The 9,365-nt window shown below is 53.5% G+C and overlaps 3 protein-coding genes across 3 annotated transcripts; all 3 read right to left on the minus strand.

Moving 5' to 3' along the window:
* Window positions 1–39: 39 nt before the first annotated feature.
* L226DRAFT_528585 (P-loop containing nucleoside triphosphate hydrolase protein) lies at window positions 40–1,653 on the minus strand. Its single transcript, XM_067679406.1, has 4 exons — window positions 1,142–1,653; window positions 445–990; window positions 269–385; window positions 40–197 (listed from the first exon to the last, which is right to left on the minus strand). The coding sequence occupies exons 1-2, from the start codon at window positions 1,563–1,565 to the stop codon at window positions 515–517; spliced, it is 900 nt and encodes a 299-aa protein (XP_067542992.1). The 5' UTR covers window positions 1,566–1,653; the 3' UTR covers window positions 40–197; window positions 269–385; window positions 445–514.
* Window positions 1,654–1,792: 139 nt separating this feature from the next.
* Window positions 1,793–3,313, minus strand: L226DRAFT_549229 (P-loop containing nucleoside triphosphate hydrolase protein). The gene is made up of 9 exons (XM_067682658.1): window positions 3,219–3,313; window positions 3,054–3,165; window positions 2,899–3,005; window positions 2,747–2,848; window positions 2,502–2,697; window positions 2,158–2,450; window positions 2,074–2,107; window positions 1,936–2,021; window positions 1,793–1,883 (listed from the first exon to the last, which is right to left on the minus strand). The coding sequence occupies exons 1-9, from the start codon at window positions 3,296–3,298 to the stop codon at window positions 1,853–1,855; spliced, it is 1,041 nt and encodes a 346-aa protein (XP_067542993.1). The 5' UTR covers window positions 3,299–3,313; the 3' UTR covers window positions 1,793–1,852.
* A 259-nt stretch (window positions 3,314–3,572) lies between these two features.
* L226DRAFT_528587 (uncharacterized protein) lies at window positions 3,573–8,418 on the minus strand. Its single transcript, XM_067679407.1, has 16 exons — window positions 8,390–8,418; window positions 8,098–8,332; window positions 7,855–8,040; window positions 7,676–7,790; window positions 7,326–7,625; window positions 6,885–7,266; window positions 6,798–6,824; window positions 6,476–6,744; window positions 6,390–6,421; window positions 6,023–6,339; window positions 5,812–5,968; window positions 5,695–5,756; window positions 5,422–5,639; window positions 4,717–5,367; window positions 4,205–4,659; window positions 3,573–4,138 (listed from the first exon to the last, which is right to left on the minus strand). Exons 2-16 carry the CDS (start codon window positions 8,297–8,299, stop codon window positions 3,651–3,653), a joined length of 3,861 nt encoding a protein of 1,286 aa, XP_067542994.1. The 5' UTR covers window positions 8,300–8,332; window positions 8,390–8,418; the 3' UTR covers window positions 3,573–3,650.
* Window positions 8,419–9,365: the final 947 nt, after the last annotated feature.

Consider the following 9,365-nt stretch of genomic DNA (forward strand, 5'->3'; position numbering starts at 1 on the left):
GCAGTGCACCATGGCTCGCACCAGAGATGAGCCAGAGACGTGGGATCCCGATGACAGTGATTGATATTGAGCTGTTGACGCCTGAGAAAGAACAGTCAACGACATAGCAGCGCTCAGCGGCACCATGCATGTGGTCCACCCCACAAAGTTCGGTCGACACCACTGAAAATGACTGATAAATCAGTACAATCAGTGGCCTGACAGCGCGAACAGTGTTCTTCGTCAATGATTCAACAGATGACGATGATGACTATTTCCGTCTGCATACCTTGACCCCACACAGAAGATGTGCATCCGCTCCAGAGTCAGGATGACTTCCATGCTTCGCTCAAAAGAAATGATACAGCGGCGCCGCGCAAAGCTACGGATACATTATTACATCGTCCTGTGGCACAGATATAATCAGCCACGACACAACGGAGAACATTGATCATGTCACCATACATAGTGATATCACCCCGCTGCCTGTCATCGATCCATCCCCCGTCGCCCGCTCCCCACGATAGCACGAACGCTACCTCGACGCCCCGCTTAATGTCAACTGCTCCAGAATCTTGTCGACAATGTTCTTGAACAACGGCGCAGTCGGCGTTTTCTGGTACCGCTCGAGCAGGTCGAACGACCGCTTGCTCCCACCCTCCGGGAGCTCCGCGGACTCGTCCGGCCGCTCCGCCTCCGCTGCGTCCAAGAGGGTGACGAGCTCGGTGTCGACAGGTAGACTCCCAAGGAACGTGAGGCTTTCTCGCCGGGCCATCTCCTCTCCGCCACCCGTGGAGAAGACGTTGCTGATTTCCCCACAGCATGGGCAGACGTACCCGCTCATGTTTTCGATGAGGCCGAGCACTGGAAGCGCGGTCACACGCGTGAAGGAGAGACACTTCATGGCGTCGAGGAGCGCGACCGCTTGTGGGGTCGTTACGATGACGGCGGATATGCGGTCGTGTACTGAGGCCATGTGTTCTATGAGTGACAAGTGCTCGTCCGATGTACCTGCGAGGTTGCGACGGCGGTACAACATACAGCAGGGCAGATCGTTAGCATGAGAAGTCCGAGGTATGAAGCGGGGATCGGAACAATGGGATAGCGAACATGGGGAGGTAGAGGGCGCAGTCGCCGGCATGGCAATAGTGCTAGGACTTACCTGGAGGTGTGTCAATGACCAAGTAGTCCAAGTCTCCCCATCGCACGTCGCTCAAGAACTGCCTGATCATCGCGTTCTTCTTCGGCCCTCGCCAGACCACCGAGTCCTCCTTGCGCTTGAGCAGGAAGCCCACGCTCATGCATGAGAGCCGTGCCTCGCTCCCATCTGCATACACGGGCACCCACCCGTCACTGCTCTGGTGTACGGGATGGCCGTCAAGGCCGAGCATTCGCGGTATTGACGGCCCAGTGAGGTCGACGTCCAGAATCCCAACACGCGCAGTAGGCGAGGACGCGCGGAGCGAGAGTGCGAGCTGAGTAGAGACCGAAGATTTGCCTACTCCGCCTTTCCCGGAGCAGACGATGATGATGTGCTTGATACTGCGCAAACGGCGTCCTACTGGGGTATCAGCTTCGGTAGTCATGTCGGCCACCTAGAGTGTGTGAGAGTGAGCAGGGAAATTGAGCAGAGTCGAGTCAGCGGTGGACAGAGCATGGGATGAGGAGGTGATGATAAATCGCGACACAAATCTGCCTGCTGAGCCCATATGCCATTTTGGGCTGAGCTGCGGCAAACCAAGCGCGCGTCCGAGTTGACCTCCTTCCCTCCTCACCGTACTACATCGCAGGCAATTGTTTGAGGCTCGGGCTAAGGGAGGATGAGTGTAACATGCAAAGCGACGATAGCAATATTGTACATGGGCGACAGTACTCATATACGGAAGAGTTCGGGCTTGTAGTGCCTAGAGTCGAAGAGGGTCAGATAGGTCAGACAAAGCATAACTGGAAACATACATTCTACACAGTCGAGACATCAGGCCACCGAGTTGGATCAAGGTACCGACACCTTCAAGGATGCGCATATGTGTCCACCCGATCTCCTATACAAAGGGTTAATGGGGAGAATAGCCGGTTGGACATCAAGAAATGTACCTTGATGTACTCCAGCTTAGTATACTCGGGTATCCTGCATGCGGGTTCAACAGGGTGAGGGTAAATACTTGTAGGTGGACCTACTCGTCAAATGTTTTGACCACCCTGAACACGGTGACGACAATATCAACAGCGCTGTAGCCCTGATCCCACAGCTCGTTCAGTCTGTCCATGGCGCTGTCGATGTCGCCCTTGATACAAGCACGAATCATCGCTTGGACGGTGATCGGGTGCGGCTGGTCGCAGACTTTGAAGACGTTGTCGCCAGAGACAAAGCCGAACCCAGACCATGTCGACTGCAGATTGTTGATTGCTTGTCGCATGTCTCCCTCGGCCGTGAATATAAGAGCTTCGAGTCCCTCGTTGTTGTATTGCACCTGCGCACATCGTCAGTACTCGCATAAGGGGAAATGCATAGAAGGCATTGCCTTTTCCATGTCACAAATTTCGAGGAGACGCTTCAGGATCTCCTGGTCGCGCAGCTTGGAGTATCGAAGGATAGCACAGCGACTCTGAATGGGTTCAATGATCTTGTTTGACATATTGCAGGCAAGCGCGAAACGAGTGGTGTTTGCATAAATCTCCATGGTGCGCCGCAGTGCCTGCTGCGCTCCAGCAGTCATACTAGACCGGTGGTTAGAACAAAACTTGTAATCTTCGCATGGGAGCATACCTGTCTGCCTCATCCAGAATGACAATTTTGTGACGTCCAGGTGGTAGAGTAACCTTCTTCTGCGCGAATGACTTGATTTTGTTCCGGACAACGTCGATACCTCTTCGCCCGTGTCGGCATGGGGTCGGGAGATTGAAAGTCGTGTGACGCACCTCTCATCCGATGCATTCAGCTCCAAGACACCCTCCTTGTACGCATCGCCCAGAAGTTGGTGTGCTAAACAGTGTATGCTTGTGGTTTTGCCGATACCAGGCATGCCCTAGGACGCATCATGAGCACAGTCGCGACCATGAGAAGAGCCACTTACAGAGATAATAATGTGTGGGCAGTTCCCATCTCGAGCAATGACTTTAAGCCGCTCGATAGTGTCAGTGTTTCCAACGATGTCGTCGAGGACCTGTGGTCTGTACTTCTCGACCCTGGGGTGGAGGTGATAGGTGGTAGCTCGGAAGGGGCGTAGCTGCATACTCACCATGGTAGTTCATATGGCAAGTTGTTGTCGTTGGCCTTGCCATTGGCCGGAGCCTTGCCCTTTGCTGCAGAAGAGGACATGACGGTGTACGAGAGGATGTGATGGCACCGCCGTGACTTGGGCAAGACGCGTTACCGACGCGTCAGTCACCGTGACGAAGTGTGACACAGCGCGTTTTCTCGCCACGCGATCGGCGGGGCCGCTCGTTCCTCCAGAATTGCAGTGGTTCACTGCCGCTTGCAGCGAATTGCTTGCTTTTCTCTTGGGAACCAGCTTGAAAACCTCATACGGCTCATCTAACACGGCTGTCTGTTCCAGATTGTCCACACTGTTGCTTACACTATACCCCAGGGTAGCCGTCCGAGAGCTTTGAAATTCACACAGAACTGCGACAGAGTGTACAGGAGCACGCAGCGGACACATTCTATAGGACTAGATCGAACTCTTCTTCCCCATTGCTACCGCGATGTCCGAGGATGACGCTGGACCGTCGACACCCGGTTCAGATTGACGTACCACTCCGGAGCGGCCTGCTTCGTCTGATCCGCCCAACCGCTGCCCAAGGAAAAGTAAGATGTCTTCCATTCGCTGCAGCCGGTCATCAATGGCCGAGATACGTCCCTTGAGTTGCTGCGTTTGTTGCTCCAGCTTCGCATCCAACTTCGCATCCAGCTTCTTCTGCACGTATTCGATCTTCTCGTCCACAGCCATGAACTTCTGTTCAAGCCTGTACTGCAGTTCCTTGAGGCTAGTCTCGATCGTGGTCATCCGCGCATCCGCTGCTGCTCGTTCCGAAGCTGACGGGTCGGGAGGCTCCAAACTCTGGACCTTCACGAGAGCGTGCGTAGAGCGGTGTTGACGGACAGTGAAGCCGCCATACTTGATATCGCAAGCGACGCATATAAAGGTCGCGTCATCGTCTGTTCATGGTGTCATCGGCGGACTGTTAATATCATACATGCGGCTGAGGGATGGGAGGCGCACACCTTCGCACTCAATGCAGTACCAACACGGAGTACCTATCCTATCGCCGCAACGAGAGCAGGTTGGGACAACTGGAATGTTCTCGGGTTTCACTCCTGCGGCTGCAGTGTCGTCGTCGGCCTCGCCAGGTGTACTGTGCTGCGCCGCCCGCATATCTTGTGAACGCCGCTCAGCATCCCAAGCATCTGACAATGTCTGACGCGCCGTCTTGAGAGCCAGCAGAGCTGCGCGATGCGCATGTCCGAACTCTCTGAAGGGATGGATAGCGGTGCGAACCTTGAAGAGGTCGTGGGTAGGGAGATGAGGCGAAGTGAGATCGTCGCGGACGTCTGTGCCAACCTCTTTGTCGCAGCATTCCGGCTTGTCACAGAGGTCGATGGTGGTCTGCGTACCACAGGAGAGACACATGACACGACCGCCCCGGATTGGACCGTCGCACACGTCGCAGCTGATCATGCTGAACCAACCGTTTGAGCTATCATGTAACAACCGAAACCCACGAAGAAAGACTCACAGGTGCTGCGCGATACTACGCTTGCGCAACTCAAAGGAAATGTACGAGAGACGTGCTTCCTCTGGCGTCATATTGCGACGACAGTTTGCAAGCTGCTGCTCTTCGTCGGCCGTCAACGCATCGGCGACGTATCTCTTTTGCAACAAGGTGACGTAACGTCGAGCGTTATCCCAGCGCTCTCGAAGCCAGCCCCATGAATTCATGCGACGTCGAGTCTCAGCAAGAACAGCACGACACGCAAATCGCCAGAGCGCCCTATTCTTGTTATCCGCAAGTTCCTTTGGTGAGGGCCAGAACCGCATGAGATCGCAGGACAGCCTCTTGAAAACGAAGGTATTCGACATTGATGTGGGTTTTGCGCCGTATCCGTAGGTCCCGGATAGCTCAGTTCCACTCGGCTGTAGCTCTCCGCGGAAGGACTCGGTGCTCCAGCGAGCCTTGTAGGTGATCGCAAAGGTGTATGTGACCTTCCCGCCCTCTGGATCGATGTTGTACTCTCCAGTCAAGGTCCAGTACGTCCCACTGGCGGCGATCCCAGAGTCCTGGAACTGCTTCGGATCAGTTGAGGAGGGTCGGAGGTCTAGCGCAATCATGTCGTTGCATGGATACAGTTGAAGATTGTTGATATAGAACCCAGCCCATCGCCCGAGGCTGTATGTTGAGTCATGTCAGCCGTGCGAGACAACTTATGAGCAAGATACTCACATCGGACGGATGTGCGGGTCGACATCAGCATCCGATCCATCATCGATGAGATCGCGTCGAGCGAAGAGCACCTCTGGACTCAGGAGGGGATGGTTGATGATGCTGTTAGCATCGACATCCTGAGCTTCCGCTTCGTCGCGGTACTCCTGCTCAACAAACTTGCTCTCCTTCAGGTTTTTTACTGATGTAAATTCAGTTTCGTCGTTGAAGAACTTGAACTACCCGGTCATTGGCAACTACTCGTAACAACATCGAGGACTGTTTGGTACTCACCATCTCGAAGGCGAATATCTTGAACTGCTGATTTGGATCAAGCCTCTGCTGTCTGAACAGGTCTAGTGCAAAGACAAGTGAGCGTCTGGTTGTTGCCTGGTACACGCGAGTACTTACCTTTCAGGTCTGCGCAGCGTTCCCAAACTGGATCAAAAACATATTTGATAGTATGCGTGGAATCGTATAACTCGTCCACATGCAAAAGAGACTTCCGCGCAATCCGCATAATTTCAAAGTCCCGGAGTAGGAGGAGATAGAGGAGCGGAAAGACATGCTAGACGCTTGTTAGTTAGCATGTACTACCCACAAGATATATGACCACCCATACCTTCTCGATCCTGCCAGGGCCTCTCACAAGGTCGACAGTATCCCGGGCCTCGAAGTCGTACTTCACGTCCTTGAGGTTCTGTCGCAGCCGATTCTCTTCCTGCTTCGTATAGCTCTCGAACTTGCTCATCACCGATTCGTCAATAGGTGTTCGTCGTCGGAAGGCGGACGTAAGCATAGTAGCGAGGGTCCACACTATGCCAAGGTACTGTTCCACTGCATTTCTGTTCGCAGGAAGCACTTGAGCCTTGAGGGAGAACATCTTGGCAAGGATGACATCGATCTTGGCAGCATAGTCGCTCATAACCATCTGATAACCTGTGCTCTATATCAGAATCCTACAGAGAACTCTCGCCGCCTCGTCTCACCGACAGCCCAGTACGCCAGCCAGCGTAGCAGACTATGAAAGTGAATCGTGAGAGGCTGCTACCTGTGGATCGGTATATCAACTCACCTCCAGTCATCCGGACGGGCTTGCGTGAACGCGTTTACTTCGGCCACAGTTATGAAACCAGACGCGTCGTCGTCGAAAGCTTCAGCAATAGGCTGCAGTCGCGTGATGTTGATGTACTCTAACATCCACTCGTCCTCTTCACTGATTGGACGTGTGAGAGCTGTGGATGTTTGGCCGTTCCTGACACGCTTGGCTTGGTCCAACCTTTCGCTGAAGTAGTCGCGGAGTGCCAACACGAAGTGTCGGGCCTTCACGTTCCCTCGCCAACGCTATATTGGACCAATCAGTACTTTTGTTCAGGCATTGAGTGCAGCCCGCTGACCATATCCTTCCAAATTTCATGTATGTCCTATGCATCACAGGGTTTAGCGGAAACGATGCGCGGGCGAAGTGAACACAAACGACGTACCCAGTCGCGAATTTTGTCATGTGGACCAGCAGTGTAGGACTCGATGATACGGTCTCCTTCACGGTGCATCATCTTGCGCATCTCCTCCTCGATTTCCCTCTGTTGGATCATGAACTTGCGCTGGAATTGTTCCAGGTTGTCGCGGATGGCAGTCTCGGGGTCGACCCGCAGCTCCTCCTGCAGCTGCTGGAAGTCGTTCTCGGGGTCATAGCGGCCGACTGTTCGATGCTCCATAGGCCGCCCTTTGTCTTCGTACAATTTCCGTAAGACGGCTTCGTCGTTGATGACGACCTCCGGACCGCCGGCGTTTCTCACCATATCGGCAAGATAGCGTTCTTCGGGGCTGACGCACGCCTCCAAGAAGTTCAGCAGGCGATCCATCCTGGACAAGATCGTTGAATCAGACACTATACTGTGATCACTGAGCTGTTTTTAACTCACTTCTCGTCCAAGGTGACAAGCCGGTCGTTCGCAGTGTTGACGGCTCTACCCACGTACATAGAGAGCTCGAACTCAAACTCGCCGCGGCGAGTGGTGAACCCCTGGATGTAGCCTTTGAAGGTCCCATCCCAACTCGAGCTCTGGAGAACCTTGGAAAACGTGTGCTTCTTCGAGTACGCGCTGCACGCGTTCGCGCAGTTCCGGATGTCTTCCTCGGTCTTCTTCACAAGGTTGTCCATGCGATCCTCGATAGTCTTGTTATCGGTCCCAACGCGTTTGTCCTGAGCAATCTCTCCGAGCCTGTAGATGGACGTCAACTCAAATCGTACTCTGGGCAGGAGGATACTCACTGTACAAGGACTGCCATCATGTCTCGCATCTCGGCGAACAGGAGGGGAATCTTCTTGTCATTGTCCCTTCGTTTTAAGTCGAGCTCGACCGCGACACGAAATGCTCCAATAGCAACTGTGAAAATGGGAGGATGAGTACATAGGTGAGTCTTCATGCCGAAGATATCGATCAGGCTCACCTTTGATAAAAGGGTGGATTTGCGCGACGTCATCAAGCACCTTCAGAAGAGCAGGAATGCCATCAACGAGGGCAGTGATGGTCTGCCGTAGTGCCTTCGCAGGGTCGCTATCCAAGACGACCTGCAATGGAGAAGTGAAGCTCTGTACTGTGGTGACATCAGCTTGAATGATGCTCAAAGTGTCGCCTTAGAGGAAACTATCAGCCAGAGTGTACGGCGATGATGCATTTGAAGAATGCATACCGGCGCTGTTAAGAACTTTGACGCTGCGCTTCTCTCGATATTTCTGGAAACGCGCATCGGCAGAATCGACAAGTGCTGTGGTGTCCGCGAAGGTGGCGGTGGGTCCATGCTTAACGGGAGGTGTCGGCAAGCCGCCAACGGAACGCTGACTCGATGCGTTGTTCCCATTCCCGGGAGGAAGTCTGACGGATTCTGAGTCCATGGTAGAGGACGGAACTCCGCTGTCCGGTTACTACTAGTAAGAGGATGTATTAAGGTGTGCACGTTTCAGTCACAAACTTTGGGAAGTTACTGTGAGTTGCGAGGTAAGAGAGCTGGTTGAATTGGGCGTGAGATCGCAGACGGAGGCGTACCGGGAGGAGGGAACTGGACAGCCTTGAGGATGCAGTTGTTTTTCAAATCGGAGGCACATCTGCTTGTATTAGACCGGTCCTCGGAACGCCGATTGATTAGGCCTGGACTAGGCACTGCGAGGGTGATCATCAATTGCATTGTGGTCGAAGAAGCCGCGCTTATAGACGGAACTATTAGTCGTGGCGACTCTACATACTTATAGATTCGCAACATTTAGTCGAAATTGCCAGCACAGGACAAGGAAACGTCTTACGTTGATTTCAGACCTTAAAAGTTGCGTCTGAATGCGAAGCGTCTCAGTTATTAGGAGGACTGGACCATACGGTGATGACCAAGATCCTCTCGTCGCACAGCAAAGTCCGAGCGAGCCCTTTTCCGATTATTTGCATGGAATCCTCTTGACGCAAATCTCCTGAAGCAGTCTGAATCAGCAGTGAGTCGTCCATACCTCTGCATTGAACCACTCACAGACCTGGCAGATCTGCCACGAAGCTTCCACGTACTATTTGTGACAGGCGTACCGACGTCGCAAGTATCCAGCAGGTTAGAAAGAGTGCTCCTTCTCCGGTTGAAGTATGAGCTCGCAAGAGAATCAGGGAGACATTTTAGGGGCAGGAGGGCAAGATGCATGTTGGTGAACGGTCTGAATTTGAAGCGCCAATGATGACCGAGTACTATTATGTATATCGGTGCCTTGTTATCGTGCTCTGTGTTTAAACTCCATTTCAAGGGTCGCCGGGAGCTTGAAGTGCTTCCAGAGAACCTCTTCAAAAACATAGCAGGATAGGTGGCAAGTCGTCAGCAGGCATCTCGTCTGAGGTGACTTGGGCAAGACGCGTTGCCGACGCGTCAGTCACCGTGACGAAGTGTGACATAGCGCGTTTTCTCGCGAGTCGCCACGCGATCGGCGGTGC

The sequence above is a fragment of the Lentinus tigrinus genome (genome assembly GCF_003813185.1).
Source record: "Lentinus tigrinus ALCF2SS1-7 unplaced genomic scaffold L226scaffold_1, whole genome shotgun sequence".
In the NCBI taxonomy this organism is placed as follows: domain Eukaryota; kingdom Fungi; phylum Basidiomycota; class Agaricomycetes; order Polyporales; family Polyporaceae; genus Lentinus; species Lentinus tigrinus.